The 22,581-nt window shown below is 43.2% G+C and overlaps 1 protein-coding gene across 1 annotated transcript in view; it reads right to left on the bottom strand.

The window, feature by feature from the left end:
- LOC141103295 (cytochrome P450 2D15-like) overlaps nt 1–22,581 on the bottom strand; it is a 110,430-nt gene that overhangs the window by 14,738 nt on the left and 73,111 nt on the right. Inside the window, exons 6-7 of the mRNA XM_073592721.1 lie at nt 5,319–5,457; nt 1,924–2,111 (exon numbers count right to left, since the gene is read on the bottom strand). Coding sequence (XP_073448822.1) covers nt 1,924–2,111; nt 5,319–5,457 — 327 coding nt within the window. The remainder of the gene's footprint in view (nt 1–1,923; nt 2,112–5,318; nt 5,458–22,581) is intronic.

Raw genomic sequence — 22,581 nt, forward strand, 5'->3', positions numbered from 1 at the left:
TCAGTGCCCATCATCAGTGCCACCTCATCGCTGCCCATCAGTGCTGCCATATCAGTGCCCGTCAGTGCAGCCATATCAGTGCCCATCATTGAAGGAGAAAACGTACTTATTTACTAAAAATTTTAACAGAAACAAAGAAAAACTTGTTTTTTTTCGAAAATTCTCTGTCTTTTTTTATTTGTTGCGCAATAAAATAAAAACCGCAGAGGTGATCAAATACCACCAAAAGAAAGCTCTATTTGTGGGAACAAAATTATTAAAAATATTGTTTGGGTACAGTGATGAATGACCGCGCAAGTGTCATTGAAATTGCGACAGCGCTGAAAGCTGAAAATTGGCCTGGGTGGGAAGGTGTCTAAGTGCCTGTTATTGAAGTGGTTAAAAACCCCGCTAACTTTTTTCCCATCTTTATTCCCAGCTGATCTGCACCCTCCTCATTTAGGTGCAGTCCGTCCCTTCTATAGTACTGGTGATCGACTGAGAAGTCGGCCCAGTCCTCCAGGAACCCAAACCCCTCCTTACTACACCAGCTCTTTAGCCACTTGTTTACTTCCCTAATCTCCGTCTGCCTTTCTGGTGTTAACCCCTTCCCTGCCAGTGTCATTTATACAGTAATCAGTGCATTTTTATAGCACTGATCTCTGTATAAATGTCACTGGTCCCAAAAAAGTGTCAAAAGTGTCCAATCTGTCCGCCGCAATGTTGCAGTCCCACTAAAAATCACTGATCACCACCATTACTAGTAAAAAAAAAAAAAAATAATAATAATAATAATGCCATAAATCTATCCCCTATTTTGTAGATGCTGTAACTTTTGCGCAAACCAATCAATATACGCTTATTGCGATTTTTTTTTTTTTTTTTTAGCAAAAATATGTAGTAGTACATATTGGCCTAAACTGATGAAGAAATGAGTTTTTTTATATTTTTTTGGGGATATTTATTATAGCAAAAATTTACAAATATTGGTTTTGTTTCAAAATTGTTGGTCTTTTTTTGTTTATAGCACAAAAAATAAAAACTACAGAGGTGAGCAAATAACACCAAAAGAAAGCTCTATTTGGGTACAACATCGCACAACCGCGCAATTGTCAGTTAAAGCAACACAGTGCCATATTGCAAAAAAATGGCCTGGTCATTAAGGGGGTAAATCCTTCCAGGGCTGAAGTGGTTAAAGCAGAGCTCCAGGCTCCTTTAGAAAAAAATAAAAGTCAGCAGCTGCAAATAATGTTAATATTAGGATACTTGCCTGTTCACGAATCCAGCAGTGTCCTTACCCAAGCCAATTTTTCAAGTTTGCCCCCCCCCCCCAAAAGATGCCAAATGTGGCAGCGGAGGGGGACAAACAAGTGGAGCTTCCCCTTTTGGGTAGTGCTCCACTTAATGGTAGTCACAGATAAAGTTATAATTTTTGTGTATAGGTTAATTTATTTTTTATAATGGTTTTATGTGTGCCTGTGAGACTGTCAGTTGTAGCAGAGTAATTAGGAGTATTTTGTGAGTATTATGATTGTGGCATATGTGTGCATTTTTGGCCTGCATCCCACTAATGAATAGAAAAATGAATGAACATTCCTTTCCTAAGAATTTGCATTTGAAATTTTGCCCATCTATGGCCAGCTTTTTTCTTGATCCCTGCACTCTGTGCGTTACTTGCATTAACGACTTTGACCCTTAGCAGAGTATGCTGATTTTTTTTTTACTATACCTCTGTCAGCCCCTCCCACTGTTAGTTTGAAATGGTCACACCCACTATTCACAATGACATGCTACACAAGATGCATTATTTTTCACCTTGGGCTGCTCAAGTGTGCATTAGGTCCTTCACAGTCCTAGTTACACACCTGTTGTAGGACATGCTATAAAAAGAAAATTAAAGTTGTAAAGCATTTATATTAGCGTGTCTATACAATTTAAGATTACCTTTGGAATGAAACATCCATGAATTTCCATGTCTCTGTAGGTCATGTGAGGGAAGGCTAAAGGAACAATATCACTAAAGCGCTGTATTTCATGGATCACAGCATTGGTATATGGCATGTCCAGGATATCCGCCATTGTTGGTTTTCTATCCCTTCCAATTACTTGATCAATTTCTTCATGGACTTTCTCTAAACCAAAATGCACATCACTATATAAATACTGTGCCAGCCTCACAGACAGATACCAGTCTCTGACTGATGTAGAACATCTAATAGCTGTTACTTATGGATTACATAGCATTTATTATTGATTATAGCCACCCCATTATATATTTACTGAGAGCAATTTTAGGTTCACCTAGGCTTACACAGCAGACTTTTCTCTATGTATGTCATTTTTAGCTCACTGTCATTGTATCAACTCCAGGTAAACTTAAATATCCGCCCTTGCAATTGGCAACCTAACCCCCACTGCAAGGGGTAAAAATGTGTTTTGTCTAGGAACAGGGGCATTGAGTGTAAATACTTGCCTCATTCCTCTTTCCAGTATGTTCCCTCCAGCGCTTCCCCCAATCCCCTGCAGCTGTCTCTGTTAGCTGCAGTCCAGCCTCCTCAGTGTATAACACAGGGTTAAAGGTCCTGTATTGTACGTGATGTTGCTGAGGCTCTGCCCACAGACCAGAGATTTGGGCAGAGGAGGAGAGGGCTGGAGCTGGTGTCCTGTCATAATACCGCTACCCATCAGAAAATGCAACAGAATTGACGTCGCGAACAAAATTGCTTATTGCGCATGCACTATGCGTTCTAACATGGCCGCTATGCCTTTCAATAGGTTTCCTAATCTGCCATAATACGAAGGCGGCAGCGGGCATCCTGTTACACCCAGGCAAGTCTTAAATTTCGCACTTATTTTTAGCAGGTAACTCACCTTACATACTTAGACTATTTCACCACGACCGAGTGAGGGTGTCAAAAAATGTCCCTGGGCGCCAAATGACTATCAGTTTGGTGCTGAGCAGTGCGAGGTGTACCAAGATGGCCATCGCCACCTCCTTTTTTTTTTTTAATTCTTTATATTTAGTTTGCATAAAAAAATAAAACAAAAAAAGTTACATAATACAGCCTCTGGGCATACCCCGGCTGAGGTAACAGCCATTAAAACAATCCTATACATTTATACTTATCTATAGAACTTCTATAACTTAAACTACTCGTGTCATTAAGATTGAGAGGACAGGGGGAGGATAGTGTTTCATGTATTTCAGATGACCACATTGGGAAGAGCTGCTAAGGTTGAGGATAATGCCTTTAGGAGAACCTTCAGATAATGGCAAAATTAGGTCTTCACTGTTACAAGACTTTTAGCTGAAGTAGACAATCAACGGGAACAGTGCCTATTGTGTTGCGTTCGTGATGTCTGATTCTAACCATACACGCCATATTTTGTCAAACTTGGCTGGGCAGCATCTGGCGAGATAGGCCTCTTTGTATAGTGGCACCGCTGAGTTGATCAGCGGTTTCCATGTTTTCAAAGTAGGTACCTCGGTTTGTTTCCATTTCATTGCCACCTTCTGACTGCAGGCTTGTCGCTGCTTTTAAAATGCAAAATCAAAACAGTGTCACAGATTTAGAAATACCGTATTTCAGTATATAAGGTCAGTTTACTGCTAAATTAAGTGTGAAATTAAAGACTTGACTGGGTGTAACAAGATGTCCGCTGCTGCCTTCGTGTTCTGTCAGATTAGGAAACCTATTGGAACGCATAGCGGCCATGTTGGAACGCATGGCGCATGTGCAGTAAACATTTTTTGCTCAAAACGTCACTTCTGTTACATTTTCTGATAGGTAGCGGTATTCTGATAGAATACCGACCTCAACAGGGGTGTAAGGGAAACCCCTAGGCATAATGAGTAATTCACCCTTGCATTGTGTGGGCCGAGGGCAGGACTGCATGGGTAGATTTTTTAATTTTCCTGGAGTTGGGCTTTAATTCTTTTGTTTATACTGGTACTAGTTGTCAGCTGAAAAAACATATCAGCATAATAATGCTTTATCAGCTCAAAGGATTATTCCATTATGTGGTTTGTTAGATTCCTCTTGTTTTACTGAACTGGTGGATGCTGAAAATTTGAAAACATTTTAGTTTTGTCTATTTTCTAAACTGTATGTTTTTTCACCGAAGTCCATATTTACTGTATATAGTTGTATACCATCTATTTTGTGAGGTAAACAATGAATAAACTAATATTTTTATAAAGCACAGAATCTTGCACTAGTTTTATAAATTTGTTGCAGAGGAGTGGACAAAGATAATCATGAAAATACTGACACAGTGGGGTTGATTTACTAAAGGCAAATAGGCTGTTCATTTTGCAAAGGGAATTTTCCCCAGAGTTTAGTGAATGAGGTGAAACTCTATTGACTTCCTTCATACAATCATGTGCAAAAAACTTTTTTTTTTTTTTTTAATTTCTCTTGCAAGTGATTGGGTATTGTTAGCAAAGCGAATTGTCACCAAATTCACTAAGCTAAGGGAAAATTCTGTGGCAAAGTGAACAGTCTGTTTTTGCTTTAGCAAATAAACTCCAGTATCCCTTAGGCTGGCCATACACGGAGCAAATTTCTTTCCTGCAACCACGGGTTGCAGGAAAGAAATTAGCTTGATTCCCCCATCAACACAGATAGTGTTGATGCAGGAATCCCTTCTGCTGGGCCATTGTCTTCTCCCAGCGGGAGGGTGGGGGAAGCCGTCCCCACCGGTAGAAGACAATGACTATTGCTAGCGGCTATAGTAGCCGCTGGCGATAATTGCAGGTAAAACCTGGCATGCTGGTTGTACCCAACTTGATCGATTGATCGATCAACTTGGTACATTCAGCCTGCCCATTCCTGCTGAACCAGCTGAGATTCTAATCGTGTATGGCCTACGTTAGAATCTGTTAGAATCTCCTACATGATGTAGTTAATTTGGTTGTAATTGTGAGACCATCTCTGCATGTATGCAGCGAGAATGATCCTGTTCAGGTTTTAGTACCATTGCCTGGGTGTTCATGTTTCACTGATCTAGTTGAGATAAGCTGGCTTTACATGAAATGGCATACATTTTACCATTTTAGCAATAGTGGTGGATATATAAACTGAAAATTGGATGAACAAGCTGTGTAAAAAAAATAGATTGCAAGAAGACCTGAGCAGTCTGGACAATTTCACAGAGATTTGATTGTTCCAAAACATTAGATTTCCACGTGTTATATCAATCCAAGTATGAAGGACAGCTACTATTTTAATAACCACAAAACAAAGCCATGATTGGTATAGTTTGCTTGTTATTATCACTGCCCGAAACATGGTGTTTGACCCCTTGTTGTTCCCATATTGCTAAGCATTGTTACTTACCTTGGATGTTGGGGTACAGTAGCATGTATATTAGTGCCCACCTCAAGGTGGTACTTGTAGTCCCTGTCCCGGCAACAAATAAATCATATGTTGAATACAAGAGATTCCTTTCAGTAAAACTAGAATCACTCTCCTTTTCCTAAAATAAGAGAATATTAGAGATAAAAACATGAGCTTGTTTGGATTGTATTCAGCATCCTCTTGTTTTATATTATGTTTTAAATTACCAGTTGACACAATGCAAATTGTTTTAACATTTTGATTTTGTCTTTTTTGCAGTCATAATTTTTTTTTGGAAAAGTAGGATTTAATTAGTTAAAATATACGCATTACATACTTTCAAAATAAACCTGTAAGGAAATAAGAAAAGGCTCAATCTTTTCACATTATAGACCTCTAAAAAAAAACGTGACAAAACTCAATTTTTTTTACATCAAGCGCTTATATATCAAGTATACCATGGTTCTGATTTTTTTTTGTTTTTTTTTTTACTTTTTTTTCTCTTGTTTTCAGACTTCTTTTTCATCTTGTTTGTGCTCCCTATCTTCTACTGGTGCACCTCACAGTTACTAGTGTAGAGCAAGCAGTGCCATTATTTCTGGTCCATGCTCCGCTCTGTGTACTACAGTTCCAGTAAAGCTGAATGTGTCTGCAGGTAGATGTGTAGTCCATCTCCGGGGCAAGCAGAAAACGGCGGCTACATTCACATACACATAGGGGGCATGAAGAATGATTGTAACCACCTTAGAACAGGAAGTCAGAAAACAGCAGAAAAAAGCTTGCATTCGAGAGATGAAACAAATGAGAAGAGCGATAGAAGGTACATTCTCCATAAACTTAGACTTGGGTTTTATTTTCTACAAACTCTATTCATTTATCTATATATTACAGCTGTTTATAAAGTTATCTAAAAGCCTTTTACTGGCTCCAAGTTGCATGTTTAACTTATGGTCAACTTACCTTGGAAAACAATGTTGTTAACATAGCAACAGGCATATTTATGCTATTCTGTGGAAACAGATTAGAATGCACTCTTTCCTTGACTGGTGTATACCTGATGTGTCTTCTGCCACCACCTACTACCCCCACCCCTCTTTTCTATCCAATAAATACCTTAGGAAAGAAATATGCAACACCTTCTGGATTAAATGGCTGTATGGCCCCTTTATTAACAACCATAACAAAAATTTTCTATAAAATAAATTCCATTTTATATATATTTTTTGTTTAATAAGTTTTTATTATGTGTTTGAAAAAGACAGAGGTGTACATCATGCTTTTTAACATGTAGCATCAATATACGATACATGAGCTTACCGAACAGGTAAAACATAGGAATTGTAGTTACAAGGTACAACGAAAAAGTACTTATCATATATCTACTACGTCTTCTAGGTAGGTGTATATTGTGCCACCCAAAGCGGTATATCAAAAATCTCCATATGTATACCATCTCATGGGTACCGGCGATATCCGCAATTCTACAAACATCAGCATGTAGAGTACACATTTGTAAACATTATAATGAAAGTGGGGTAAAAGGAAAAGGCAAAGAGCTAAAGATGAGAAAAGGTAGAAGAAGAAAGAAGGGGGGGGTGGATGTAGGGAAGGGGGTGGGGGGGGTGGATGTAGGGAAGGGGGGGGTAGAACTGCCTCGGTTCAAACATATCTATGTAAATTAAGGTCTTTTAACAAGTTACAGGGGTTGACACATAATTTCCGCGTATGCGGTGGAGAATTTAAAGGCAAACCAGCAGGACCATATCTTTTTCGCTAGATCGGATTTGTTTCTAAGAGTGAGAGTCATATCTTCCATGTAATAGATATTGTCTATTTTCACCAGCCATTGGCGTAGTGAAGGGATGGTTGATTGTTTTCAATATATAGGAATAAGTGCCTTTGCGGCATTAAGTAAGTGCGGTGTGATTGACTTTTTATATGGTCTTACCGGCTTGCCCGTACAGTGAAATAAGACAAACCACGGGTCATTGGGGATCTCCCAGCCTTGAATTTCTTTAATCCAGCGTAGAATTGTCAACCAGAACGGACGTATCCGTGGACAGAACCACCAAATGTGTGCATGAGTTGCATTTTCCCCACAGCCTCTCCAACAAGTCAAAGGAATTTGTGGAAAGATTTTGTGTAGAACCACAGGTGTGTAGTGCCATCTCGTTAATAATTTGTAATTTACTTCCGCCGTCACTGATGCACAAGATGAGGTATGGGCCAGAGTTAGAATGTTGGCCATTTGATCTGTCGATAACTTTTTTTGTAGATCCTGTTCCCAGTTGTGAATGTAGGTAGGTGTGCCAGTATGGGACAGAGATATCAAAATTTTGTAATAGTGAGAGATAGGTTTCTCAACAGGGTGATCATCAGAAATGTGGCTTCCAAAGGAGTCAAATCCGAGTAAGTTCGCAAGGGCTTAGGAAGAGAATGCACAAAAGCCGCTAGTTGTCTATATTTCCAATGATCCATTGCGGAGATGGTGGGGGTATGTAATAGTGTAGATTTAGGCAATATACCTGATGGAGTTGTAACTTGATGTAGTAGGAGTTTAGATCCAAGGTTCCATGCACAGATCCCCGGGTCAATATTTCCTGGAAAAAAGTAATTGTGTCCAGTTAGAGGCAACAGGGGGGAGTTATATGACCAGTTATGTGCTTTACATAGGGAGTCCCATATCATGAGAGAGGAACATGTTAGTGGAGACGTGACGGGGATAGACTTCTATATTTCTTCGGTATCCATATTTGTGTAGAGAGATCTGTACCACTGAGTTCTATTTCCAAGGATACCCATAGTTTAAAATCTCTGTGATATTTCCAGTCAGAAATTCTATTGAGAATGATTGCTCGAAAGTAATTCTTAAGATCGGGGAGAGCCAGGCCTCCCTCCCTCTTGGGTCTGATAAGGAAGGGCCTAGAAAGTCTAGGGTTTTTCCTGTTCCAGATGTATTTACCAATTAAAGAGCTTAATAATGTGAAAAATCCTACTGGTATACCATATGGTATCATTTGGAATAAAAACAGTACCCTGGGCAATATGTTCATCTTTACAACTCCAATTCTCCCCAACCATGAATGAGCAAGCTGGGACCACTTCTGCAAGTCAGATCTGATTATGTTTAGAAGGGAAAGATAGTTAGCGCGGAATAATGCAGTCAAATTTGGAGTGAGAAAGATACCTAAATATTTCATTGTTTTTAACTGCCAGCTAAAAGGGAAGGTTTGTTTTAATTGTGTCACAATAGAGGGGGGGACCGAAAGATTAAGAATCTCAGATTTGGTCATATTCATTTTAAAATTGGATATGTTGCTATATTTTGAAAATTCTGCCATGAGGTTAGGTAGGGTTATCAAGGGCTGTTGGATATAAAACAAAATATCATCGGCATATGCAGAATATTTGTGCTCAGCTTTACCTACTATTCCCTGAATGCTAGGATTATGTCTTATCGTGGAAAGAAAAGGCTCCAACAACAAGGCAAATAAGATTGGAGATAGGGGGCAGCCTTGGCGTGTGCCGTTGTGTAGGGTAAAAGGGTCGTTTAGCGTGCCATTTATGCGTAATTGTGCCGTGGGATGATTATATAGTGCAGAAATTTGTGATCTAAGGGTTGGGCCATTGCCTAAATGGGTCAATGTTACCATAAGGAACTCCCAGTCCACCCTATCAAACGCTTTTTCAGTATCAGTCGAAAGTAACAGGGTGGGCTGGGAGGCTCCTCGTACCTGTGCCATCAGTGCAATAGTGCGAAGGGAATTGTCCCTTGCTTCCCTACCTGGGATAAATCCCGTTTGGTCCTTCAAAATCCATTGTGGGATCAGAGGGAGGAGTCTGTTTGCTATGGCTTTGGCGTATATCTTATCGTCAATATTCAGCAGCGAAATGGGGCGATAGCTACCACAGTCGCTGGGATCCTTTCCAGGTTTAGGTATGACTGTAATATGCGCGTGTAAAGTCTCAGGGCGGAGGTTACCACCTTTAGAAGTTACATTAGCATAATTAGTCAAGTGGGGAAGCAGAATATCTGTGAAAGATCGATAGTAGGCAACCGTAAGACCATCAGGGCCCGGAGCCTTACCATTAGCCATGGCTTTTAATGCTAAGCGTAATTCCAAGGTGGTAAGCTCCCCCTCTAACGAGGCTAAAATTTCAGATGAGAGACTAGGTAGGTTTGCTCAGTTTAAATATTCTCTAATGAGTCCCGCCTGTAATTCCCGATCTGCAATCGAGTGTTGGACATATGTATAATAATCGTATAATTGTTGGTAAAAGTCACAGAATTCTTTAGCTATATTTGGAGTGTCGTGTACTACAGTTGCTGAGGAGTTCTTAATTTTTGCTATAAAAGAAGCATATTTCTTTTTTTGTAGGAAATGAGCCAATAGCCTACCTGGTTTATTTCCCCATTCATAAAAACTTTGAACTACAAAGCGAGCGTGTCGTTTTTGGTCTACATGCAAGAGGGACTTCAATTCTTCCCTCTTTTCAGTCAGAGTGTGAAATATTTTCTGGGTCTGTATGGCTTTATGTTGACGTTCTAATATTTTAATTTCGCTGAGCAACCTGGATTGATGGAATATGCGTTCTCTTTTTTTCCTCGCTCCCAGTTCTATTAATTTACCCCAGATATAAGCTTTATGGGCCTCCCATAATGTGCCAGGTGAGATATCAGGGTGTGAATTTGCCTTAAAATAAAAAGATAATTCCTCACTAATCACTTTTTTATCAATTTCGTCCGTGAGGAGCTCCTCATTTAACTTCCAGTTAGTGGATTTAAGAGGCATGGACGGGAGTTTAAGTACAAGCGTGATCGGGGCATGATCAGATAAGTCAGTGACGTTTCAATTGTCGATTTCGCTAATATGGGTAGGTGATGAAGGTCAATAAGGAATAAGTCAGTTCTGGAGTATGTCTGGTGAACCTGAGAAAAATGTGTATAATCTCTTTGACTTGGGTGCATAATCCTCCAGGCATCCACCAACTGAGTGTCATGTAAACATTTGCGAATGTATCTCAGACGCACATGGGACATGCTGGAACTCCCCCTAGAGGTGTGCACAGTAGGTTCCAAGGAAGCATTGAAGTCGCCTGCAAGGAGGATGCACCCACACGAGAAGTCTCTCAGTTTCTTAAGTGTGGAGGCTATAAGGCCTGCCTGGTCACAGTTAGGAGAATATAGAGTTGCCAAGGTACAAGGTACATTGCCCAATGCACCCCTTAAGAACAAAAAACGACCCAATGGGTCACTCAACAGAGTCCAGAGTAAACGCGGTTCCCCTACTGAACCCGATGGCCACACCTTTCGCTTTATGTATATCCGAGAGGCTATAATACCATGTGGGGTATTGGTGTGAGTAAAGCTTTACCGAAGTGGTATGTGTAAGGTTTGTCTCCTGCAAGAAGATCACATCCCCTCACAGGCGACCCAGCTCTCTATATAGGTCATGTCTTTTTCCGGGGGCATGTAGGCCCCGTACGTTAAAGGAAAGTAGCTTTACCGTGGCCATGGGGACCAGAGGTAGGAAGTCACATCACTGTCATCATGAGGAGTTGAACCTGAGGCAGGGGGAGGAGGGAAGGTAAGTAGAGGGGTAGGGGAAAAAAGTTGGAGAAAAAGAGAGAAAATAAGAGAAAAAAGGAGAAGAAGAGAAGTTAGTTTCACAGCTCTAGGAAAGAAGACAACATTGTTGGGGAGTGACTGCAAGTGCACGCAAACATCTGCAGTGCGTGAACAGGGTAAGCGCGAGATCCAGCACCCCCACATCCACAGCCCACAAAGGGACATGAATGGGAGGACACCAGACCACGAGATCCCTGTAAAAGGGGTGGCGACGGATCCCGGGCATCCAGACACAAATCCCATGGGGAGTATAGGCAGTGTCCCGATGTCCCGATGCCCCGGCGCCGACATCAAGTACAAAAAACAAAAGATTAAACTTAGTAAAATACCACTAAACAATAAAAGAAATAACCATTACCAGATCACCGTCCTATGATTATGCTCCGTGTGAGGTGCAGCCATGACTTGTAGGCTAGTGAATATTCACACACATGAGTGAGGCTGTTCATGAGAACCGACATAGGACTATGATGAACAGGATATGCCTGAAGAAACAAAGAAAAAATAACCCAGCGCCCGTCGGCAATGGGAGTGTAAACCTGAAGCCAGCGGGCAAACTGTTCAGCTGGGTTGAAGCGGGGATCCAGTGGCCGAGGTGCGGCGTTTGTGGTCTACTTTCTGCCATTTCGGTTCGGAGTTACCCGGTAAAGGCAGTATGACGTCTTGCCATCCAGGAAGCTCCGGCGGAGATATATTCAGGTCCAAGCAGAACTTATCCAGGTCTTCTGGGAACCGAAGAGCAGCCGTTTTGCCATCTCTGCTTGCTATTAGGGCTGCTGGAAAGCCCCATCTGTAGGTGACAGATGCTGACCTTAGCTTCTCTGTAAGGGGACGCAGGGCCCTGGGTCGCTCCAGTGTTTCTCTCGCCAGATTTGGATAGAAAGAGAGGATTGCCCCAACAAAATTCAGTGAAGTAGTGTCCCTGGCCTTTTTCATAATCAGTTCCTTTTCAGTATAATGGTGTACTCTGCAGATGATATCGCGTGGGATGTCTGAGGAAAGATTACAAGGACGAAGAGCCCGGTGCACTCTATCAATCTTCAGGGGATTATCTGCGGGGAGGCCCAGGAGGGTATTAAAAATACCTCTAATAGAGGGGAGAAGATCATCATCTCTTGTTGCCTCAGGCAGACCCCTAATTCTGATATTGTTGCGCCTTTTACGGTTTTCCTGGTCCTCTATTTTGTAAAGGGCCATCCTGTGCGCGATAGTAAGTTGGCGTGTAGTTGTTTGTAGGAGCCTAATGGCGGCCGCGTGGCGATCTAAACGCTGCTCAGATTCCTCCACACACTCTAAGATATGAGAGAGGTCAGAGCGGACTGCGCACACTTCCTTCTTGATGACCCGCTCAAGACTCAACAGCATAGAGGCTAGGTCAGTTTTAGTGGGGAGATCACTCACCAAGGCTGCGACCCCCGAGTGTCTGCTTGTGCTCTCCTCTCCTTCCGATCCTGCCGAGGAAGCAGGGGAACAGCGTCCGTGCTCCAGCCTGTTGCGGGAGGCGGAGCCTGCGCTTGGATGTATGCTACGAGGAGAGCGGCCTAGGCCATCCATGGCTTCATCCTCCTCTGGTTCCGCGGCTAGGAACCGTTTTATAGAGTCTACAGAGATGCCCTTTTTTGGCGGGGGCTTACCGGATCTCTTCCGCATTCTTAATCAGCGTTCTAGCTGTAGACAAAAGAAAGTGACCAGTCGCATAACTAAATATCAATGGCATGCTTCCATCCCGGGTTCATATATAAAAGAAAAAGAGAGGGGCAAGTGGGACTTTAAATGAAGCATGTCAATTGAAAGTATAATAATAATGAATACATGTGAGTAGGTAAAATGATTGGATTTAATTTATAGTCAAGTCCATGATTTTGATGCATACAGTACCAATAAAGTAGTATAGATACAGACATAGTCGCATGAATTGATATATAAGCATATTTAGCAGTAACAATCATTAAAGACTCAGTAGTGTAAAACAAATCAATGGACATACATATATGCAATTCATAACAGAAATACATGAATTAAAATCGCCAATCAAAATCACAAAATCGCATGAAATGAGAAAACTCGATAAAAAATTGATAAATGTCAGGGATATGATTTAGGCTTGATAGGGCATCCTTAGTTTGCGAACCCGACGCGTTTCTTGGCTTCTTGCCAGTCATCAGGGGTGGGATGCATAATTTAACTGAGAAAAACAAAGGAATATCATAAATATTGATACATGTGGAACCTCCAGCCAATAGAGAAAATCGTATCAGAAATGTCCATTGTCTACTTTGAATAGAGAAGCTACTTACAAAATAGCCCAAAAGTCAAGGAGAGTCGCCAGCAATGGGATCTGTTAGGGTGTGAGATATAACCGTCTCAACCGGGGTTGAGGCAGGGCACCGACCATCCTCCCAAAGTGATTGGAGGGTGGGCCAGGAGAAACCACAGCCAACTGATTCCTGAGCCCTCAATATACTGGTCAATGAGTTGTAAATGGGAAAATCTGCAGAAAATTGAAGAAAATGGAATGTGTCAAAAAAAGTAAATCTAGAGTAGAACGTGTTGGATGAATAGAATGACTGAAAAAAATATGTACTAGGTACATCTGAAAGAGTAAATGTGTGAAAAATGAGATGATAAAGGGGAATAGAAATAAAATAGATGCATAAAAATGCACGTGAAAAAAGAGATAGAAAAAGAAATCCCTAGGAAATGTGTGAAAATAGAGAGTGTCGTGCACCAGGTAAATGGGTGAGAGGATGGGAATGTGTGTACTGTACTCCTGGCCCACCCTCCAATCACTTTGGGAGGATGGTCGGTGCCCTGCCTCAACCCCGGTTGAGACGGTTATATCTCACACCCTAACAGATCCCATTGCTGGCGACTCTCCTTGACTTTTGGGCTATTTTGTAAGTAGCTTCTCTATTCAAAGTAGACAATGGACATTTCTGATACGATTTTCTCTATTGGCTGGAGGTTCCACATGTATCAATATTTATGATATTCCTTTGTTTTTCTCAGTTAAATTATGCATCCCACCCCTGATGACTGGCAAGAAGCCAAGAAACGCGTCGGGTTCGCAAACTAAGGATGCCCTATCAAGCCTAAATCATATCCCTGACATTTATCAATTTTTTATCGAGTTTTCTCATTTCATGCGATTTTGTGATTTTGATTGGCGATTTTAATTCATGTATTTCTGTTATGAATTGCATATATGTATGTCCATTGATTTGTTTTACACTACTGAGTCTTTAATGATTGTTACTGCTAAATATGCTTATATATCAATTCATGCGACTATGTCTGTATCTATACTACTTTATTGGTACTGTATGCATCAAAATCATGGACTTGACTATAAATTAAATCCAATCATTTTACCTACTCACATGTATTCATTATTATTATACTTTCAATTGACATGCTTCATTTAGCGTTCTAGCTGTGTTTAAGTGTCGTTAAAGGCTGATGGATCGGTGTCGGCACCGGAGCTCGATGACCGATAGCCCATTATTTCCATGATAGGGAAGGTACCCATACTGAGATAGGCCCAACCCGTTCCACACCATATACTGTATTCCTGCCAACAACATTCGACCTTCAAAAACCCGAGACCCCTGCCACAAATGCCCACCAGTGAAACCTCACGCGTGGGTGGACCGTCTCAAGGCCCACTGAAGCCCCTCCTGGAGACCCAGAAACCACATGTATATGCCCACCGCTGACAAGTGCACTCCGTCTCCTCTCAAATACAGGCCATTGTCTCCCTCCAACTCGCCATAGCGCACAACCAGCCCCCATTACAGACAACAAATTTAGCCACCGCCTTATTGACCTTAATCCTGGTCTTGTTGATCCAATCAACAGACCAGACCCCCTGCCATGCTGCCCTGCCAATGATATCCAACAAGACTAGGACATTATCTGGAAAGGCCGACCTCAAGCGGAGGAAATCCCACCTAATGTCTCAATGGCAATGACCTAATACTGAGGTCATTGCCACCACCGTGCAGTAGCAGCACATCAGGAGGCCTGTCCATCTTAGCGTACCTTTTGAATTTCCGGTAGAACTCGGGACAACAGCATCCCTGGTATCCCAATCCACCAGACCGTTGCTTCCTCCCGGGGGAAGCCCAGCTGCCTGCCTTCCGGCCTAACCAGTGCCTTCTTAGCCCCCCAGTGAACATACCAGTGGCCCAGGATCCACATCAAGCAGACTGGGCCTGAAAAACATAAAACACAAGAAACATAGAAAAAACAAGAACCTTGTACACACCCTCCACTCACACAGACCCTCACAGTTAACCCACTGGCCCGATAAGGTCACACACAGAAACATCCAAACAGACAACACCAGACAAAAGATACCATCCTATCTGCCACTGAACCCAATGGATGAAAGATCTCCCCCCCAACCTTAAAGAAGATGAGAGCGTACGTACAACCGAAAGTGGTGAAATTCCCAATGACCAATACGCTGAAGGATCTGATCGCTCAAACCCCAACGTGCCGCCTTCGTGGCCACCCCAATCCTGAAAGAATGTGATGAATAGTCCCTCAGAGAAAACCCTCCCGCCTCCAAACATTTTTTGGACACAAACATGAACTGGTACCGTGACAATGCCGACCTATCCTCGTGGATCAAGAAAGGACCAGGCACAGCAGGCCGTAATCCCAACCAAGCCCTTATCACCATGACTGGCACAGCGCCAGGCCTGCCACTCCACCAAGTACCACCCTGGCCCCCTTTCCCATCGGTTTTTGATTTGCGAATGATCAATGTAACAGTGTCACCCTGAACTGATACATCCGCCACATCCAACCCCCTCAACCAGCGTCTTGGAAGGACTAACCAATTCACCCACCCGTAATGCCCCGAAAAAGGCCAAAACAAAAGCCGTCCTGAACAGCTGTACTTCAAAGGGGGAAAAACAAACGCTGGGCAGCACCCCCAACAACACTTCCAACATACCCAACAACACCAGTCGCCGAGAATCAGGCCTGCCTCGGACCCTTCCTGTAACCCTGCAAAGTCCTCCGTACCAAAAAAGCCTTTGTAACATCCTCAAACACCTCCCAATTTAAACAAAAAGGCAAGGCCTGCCATCTTACTGTTAACTGAAGCGACAGATACCCCCTCTTTCGCAGTTCTTACCTAGAAAATACGTCAATGCATGTAGCCTGTCCTTGTCACTGAAACAACACCCAACGCTCCTTACCAGCTCATGCCATTGTCACTAAACCCGCCCATAGGTCCGCCAAGTAGCATCTGCTACTGACTGCCGAATCAACGCCATTACGGTGTCAAAACGAGATGCCACAAACGACTGTGGCATGGGACTCTAAGCTGCTCTGCCTCCGGTGCCAACTGGTGGATTCTGTCCCATTGTAGGCGAGAAAGTGCATCAGCTACCTCATGCTCTACCCTCCGGGATATGAACAGCAAACACAAAAACATTCAATTGCAAACACAACACCAGTAAGCGGACCACAGGCAAGGAAGAAGCCGACAGGGAATTAATGGCATGTGCCACCCCCAGATTGTCACAGTGATATCGAACCCGCCAGTTCCTAAACTCCGACCCCCAAAGCCCACGGCCAGCACTATGTGAAACAATTCTAACAACGTCAGGTTAAGAATGAGATCAGACCCCAACTCAACCCCAACTTAAGCCGTCCAGCCCAGATGATCTTTGCCTTCACCTTGGTCACATCTCTAGCGACGCTCTCCTGTGTTCCTGTTAAAGATTTGCTTGGCTGACATTGCTTGTGGCTCCAGGTCCTGCTTGCTGTTCTACTACGCTCATCTCTGGCTTCCTGACATTTTGGCTTGTCTGACTATACGTTCCGTTTCCTGAACTCTGGCTATGGAGAGAAGTTTGAGAGTATGGGCCCCACCCCCGACTCACCAAGAGAAAGACAGCAAGTGGACTATTGCAGTAAATATACAAGAGGTATAGCTAATAATGTACATCACTGATAAAAATTTCACAATATTTATTATACAAAAATAGCAAAAAAAAACAACAAGACATATAATTTAAAAAGTTCAGATGACATGATATTTCGACATGTTTCGCGGTTTTACCGCTTCATCAAAATAAACTGCTTTATTTTATCTTCCCCATTCTGTAATTGTTTGAAATCTTGTATATGGCATTTATCTTTGTATTCTGATATATTTTTACAGATGTATTGCCCTGATGAAGCCGTAAAACCGCGAAACATGTTGAAATATATCATCTGAACTTTTAAAATGATATGTCTTGTTGTTTTTTTTGCCATTTTTGTATAAATAAATATTGTGAAATTTTTATCAGTGATGTACTTTATTAGCTATATCTCTTGTATATGTACCGCAATAGTCTACTTGCTGTTTTTCTCTTGGTGAGCCGGGGGTGGGGCCCATACTCCCAAACTTCTCTCCTCAACTAACTTGGACGATTTTATTAAGATATATTTTGCTTATTTGGTACTGTGAGGCTATACACTTTTCTGAACTCTGGCTATGTTTTGACTATGTTTACTCTGTTTACCTTTTTTATTATTATTATTATTAAACAAGTGAAATTTAACTGTATTTCTGTCTCAGTCTGATTCATGGTTTCTGACACCAACAACTCCTCAGGCCATTTGTCCACACGCCATTAAAGTAAGCTGCATAGCCCACTGACCCCGCCATGTCCGTGAAAAGATCCAGTTCTGCAGCCAGGACCGCAGGCCCCAGCCAAAAAGACCTACCATTGTACTGCTCCAAAAACATGTCCCACACCCGCAAGTCCTCCCAGTGCTCCCGGCTAATACAAACAAAATGATGCGGAGCCTTGACCCCGCCATGGCAGCCGCCAGTCGCCTGCAAAACACTCGCCCCATGGGCATAATGCGACACGCAACATTGAGTTTTCTCAACAATGACTGCAACTCCCTCAACTGCACCTTGGAACGTTGAACAACCTCAGCCACCGTCCCCTGAAAGTCTTCAAGCTTATCATTTGGCAAACGGCACTCCATCAAATTGGTATCAATGATGATTCCCAAAAACTCCAACACCGTAGTAGGCCCCTCCGTCTTGCCCTGCGCCAACGGAACCCCAAAGACTTGAAAATATATTGTAATGTGGCTAACAAAATGAGACAGGACCGATCCCCCCGGGGAGGCCTATACCCAAAAAATCGTACAGATAGTGTAAAACGGAACCAAGGCCTGACAAGTCCTACTTGTACAAGGTACATAGGGGTACATTTATGTACAAGGTACATAGGGAGTGATTGTTCGCATCATTCACCGACCCCCCTTTTGGGTGGGAAAAGTGGTGAATAAGCCAGAACTGATTTGGGTTCCTTCTTGGGGACAACCCCCAATGGCGAAACCACCAGGTCCCCCACCGGTGGAACTGAGAATGGGCCAGACATCCTGCCCAACGCCACCTCATTCTGCAGTTTAATAGAAACTATGCCAGGATGAGCATACGTCAAGTTCAGATTAGCCGAAACGGGAGGGACACTGGCCAACGAACTCGAGATTGGAAAAACCCTCCTTAAAACCCAACCACAACGTTCGTGCTGCGACCCTGTTCGGATACCTACTTAGATATGGCACCATTTTTTCCACCTTCACTGGAGTCGTCCCTCTTTCCAGTGTCGGCCAGTTTCTTTTCTTTCTTGAAGCATTTGGACAGGGGGTAGGAACCTCCACAGCCCGAGCACTCGTGACGGAAACAGCAGGATCCCCCGTATCTACAGGCGAACTGCCAGCAGAACCCCATAAGCTTTGTGGCCGATGGTGAAGAGGCTTGGGCACCCCCGGCCCCACCAGGAAAGGGGGGCGGCGTGACCCTAGCTTGTGTCATGAGCTTCATCCACAAGCCAATATCTTTGTGATCCCATCGTAACGAGAGTCTCACAGCCTTCCGCTGCCGAAACTGCTCATCATAGCGTAGCCACACCCCCATAAACCCGCAGAGCTTCGCTGATGGAATCCAAGTAGCAAAACAAAGCCAAACAATTCTCTGGCGCCTTCTCCCCTATCATGCTCGCCAGTATGCTAAAATCTTGAAGCCAGTTGGTGAACGTCCGCGGAATAAGTCTACAGCGACGCTTCTCTTCTTCCTCTTTTTTGCTCTCATCAGGTTTAACCTTGTCCAAGTTAAACTTCTCCAGCGGTAACAGCAAAAAGATCTCCATGTAGTCCCCCTACCAAATCTTCTCCCTAACCTCCGCTTTCAAATGAGACCCCAAGGGGCCCTCATAGCAAACAGACTTCACACCGCGCAGCATTCACCAGCCATATGTCATCCGATGATGACACCCCCAGGGTGGCAACCGTAGCCGTACTCACCTGGGATGACCCCAAAGCCCCAGAGCGGACAGTGGCTGACCTGGTCGCCACAGCAGGTGGCTGTGGAGCCGCCTGCACCATGGACGGCAACAAAGGCGGAGACGCAGTGGGTGACTGCCCATCCCCCACCGCTGTGCAGGCCACGACTGGTGAAACCGCAGGAGCCCGCCACCGATCCCCTTCCCACAAGATCCCTGCAGCCTGAGACCAGAGCCATTAAAAAATGTTGCAGCAACGCATCCCCAGAGCTCGCCGCCCCCTGGCTACTGGACCCACCCCCAGCTCCAGGAGAGGCCATCCTGCTAACCAGAGCCCCCCACCCACCCCCAGCTGCCATGACAGGCCCACCCCCCCGCTTGCACCCCAGGAGAAATACCGAAAGGGACCCCAGGCGCAGACAGACACCACACTCACATGACCAGACAGGTACAGATAAGGACTTACCAGGCTGCCCAGGGAAACCGACCGACCAGCCACACCTCTGGATCCCTGAAGAGGTCCCTGCTGCCGCCACGGAATCCATGTCTGACACCTCACCTTCCGAACGCTGGTCCCCCTGCCCAACAGGTCTATATTGGTCTACGACATAGCTACGACCCAAACTTTGTGTCCTTCTTTGCCCTGGAGGTCATACCTGACCCAGAGAGGGGCGGAAATGTGGATAAAATGATCTTGCAGCGTGAGGCCAGGTGGATATATAACCAACAGGCGACCAATCCGCCTGGCCTCAACACTGCACTTGCATTCAACCCCTTTCTGTGATGCTGTCTTCCCTGCAAAAAAACGTCTATGTGACTAAGTAACAACTGAAATTATGGATGGAACATATATTATATATCTATATCTGCCATCTGATACTATGAGCAGACCTTCACCCATTTTCAGTTGTAGAATACCATTAATACTCACTAGATGCTTATTTTTCATATATGAGAATACCATGAATACTCACTAGATGCTTATTTTCCATATATGACTCATCCTGTAGCAAAGGGTTATGCTATTTATAAACAATTGGAATTACAGGTTTAATCCATTACATACTGATCATATATGCTACCTATATATTACTGCAGGCAGGCTCCTATCCACCTCTAGTGGCACAATATCATTTATGTCCACTAGATGGTGCTATTCCCCAACTATGATATGTTGATTAAAATATAGGCTGATGAAACCAACAAACATCTCCACCCCCTTTCCTTCCCCTTTTTTTTTTTTTCTTCCCCTCTTTTCCCCTACTTCCCTTTTTTCTGCTCTCTTGTGCTTCACCTAAATTATGACGGTCTTGATTAGAAGATTATCTAGGGAATCATGTATAAATGATGTCTATATTATATTCTGTTGCTGTACAAAAGCTCTTGTATTAACTCAAGGTATCCGGTCTATGTTAGACCTATTTATATGCTCTCTGCCATTCTCTGGATTACCTCCGCTGCTTGCTAGCAACGGTTGCCTTTTGTGGTAGGGGGACTCGGACGTCCCTCCTAGGGGGTGGAGCCTTCTTTCCTTTCCGCCCCCAGCTGCCCGTCACGCCATTGGCGCAATACGGGCAATGTACGCGCATCGTTGGGGATAGAACGCGGCTGCGTCCGCTCCCCTGATGCGCGCGCATTCCGACAGGGACGTCCGGACCGGAAGCAATGCCGGAGGTCAATTCTGACCTGATTGCTTCCGGTGGGACCACATCATTCAAAAGATGGAGGCGCCGGTGCTGTCTGCTAGACGCATCCTGCGGCCATCCATCGCAAACGGGCAGACGCCCAATCCTGCAATGAGGAGCTGTTACAGCCCCCCTCCCTCTACTCTCTACGCTTAGGGGTAAGTTTAAATCAATCTGGACGCACTTGTCTCTTTTTTATATTTGGATATGCTTTGTACTGGGGGGCCCCCTACCGTATTTTAAGGGGTTATTCTACAGGGTCCTTGCATTATTAGCATTATAGGCATAGTTATACTGATGCCTATATATATATATTTTTTTTTTTCCTGCAGTTTAAACAATTATATACCCAGTAGACCTTTTTGAAATGGCTCAATATACCTTATGTACAATATACCCCAGTGGGCGTCATATGAAATTTTCTTATGTGTCTGACCATTCATGGTCACTAGCATTTTTTACAATTGATCTTAACTAGTGTGATTCATGGGTTTCCCGTCTTTATTTCAGCACGGGTTATCAGCATATAGTGCCCTGAATGTGTGGTCCAGGCCTCCTACTGGTATTGTTTGTCTGGGATCTGGCACCCAGAGACAGTCCGTATTGGTTGGTTCAGCGGTTGGTGTCCAATGAATGGTGGTTTTAGTCTTATTCCTTGAAATTGTAATAGTAGGTGAGCTATAATTTAAAATAATTGATGTCCGTTAGGATCTGATGTTGTGTATAACCATTGTATAATCTGAGACTGTTTATTATTTACACAGTGTAAATGAATCAATTGCATCGTGTCTAGCCCTGATGAAGCGAAATTTCTTTTGCGAAACATGTTGGCTTTAGTCACGCACGAATTCTGGATTCTACTACTGGATGGTTATATGTTTGTATATGTATTGACAATACTATTTTTTATTATATCTCAATAAACATTGTTAAATTTTATCAAGCTTGTTTGATTCTCACCTACGCAACTCAGTATTTTTCCTTAAAAGTCCCATCTATTTGAGGAGGGGGACTGCCCATTTTTTCCTCCCCCCCCCCCTCCTCTCTATCTCTATACAAGTTATACTATAATCAGGGATGGAAAAACTGTCTGAGTTGTTTTCCTAAATATAGTCCAACCATCTCTCCTTTATTACATATATTCTAATTGGGTGTAGAACCTGTCTTTGATGATATGTCTCACTGCTATTTTATTTTATCTATTTGTGATCCTTGAGCAATTATTTATAATCCCGAACTGCATGGTACCTCTTTCTTCTCCCGATCACGTTAGGTGGGGCCCCTTATTCCCTTTCTTTCCATGTTGATCTGATTTTTCTGGCTCCCAAGTAGAATACCTTAGTCCTGTTTTTAAACAGGGCATTAATTTTCACGATGTCCCAATTTTTAGGAACTAACTGGGACCAATTCTTGGATAACATACAGAGCACATGTACCTCCCACACACAAATAGAGGTCAGTTTAGATGTCTTCTTTCTAAAATTGAAAAGACTTATGGAGAAAAAATCTAACCTGGGCTGGCACATTCGTTTCTTTGACCGATATCTAAGGGACAGAATCTGCCCCCAGGGACTTAGAATCCAGATATTTCCTTCTTTTGAGGTGACTGACTCCAAATTTAAAGAGGAATGGGAACAGAATTT

The sequence above is a fragment of the Aquarana catesbeiana genome, linkage group LG07 (genome assembly GCF_042186555.1).
Source record: "Aquarana catesbeiana isolate 2022-GZ linkage group LG07, ASM4218655v1, whole genome shotgun sequence".
NCBI classification, from domain to species: Eukaryota; Metazoa; Chordata; class Amphibia; order Anura; family Ranidae; genus Aquarana; species Aquarana catesbeiana.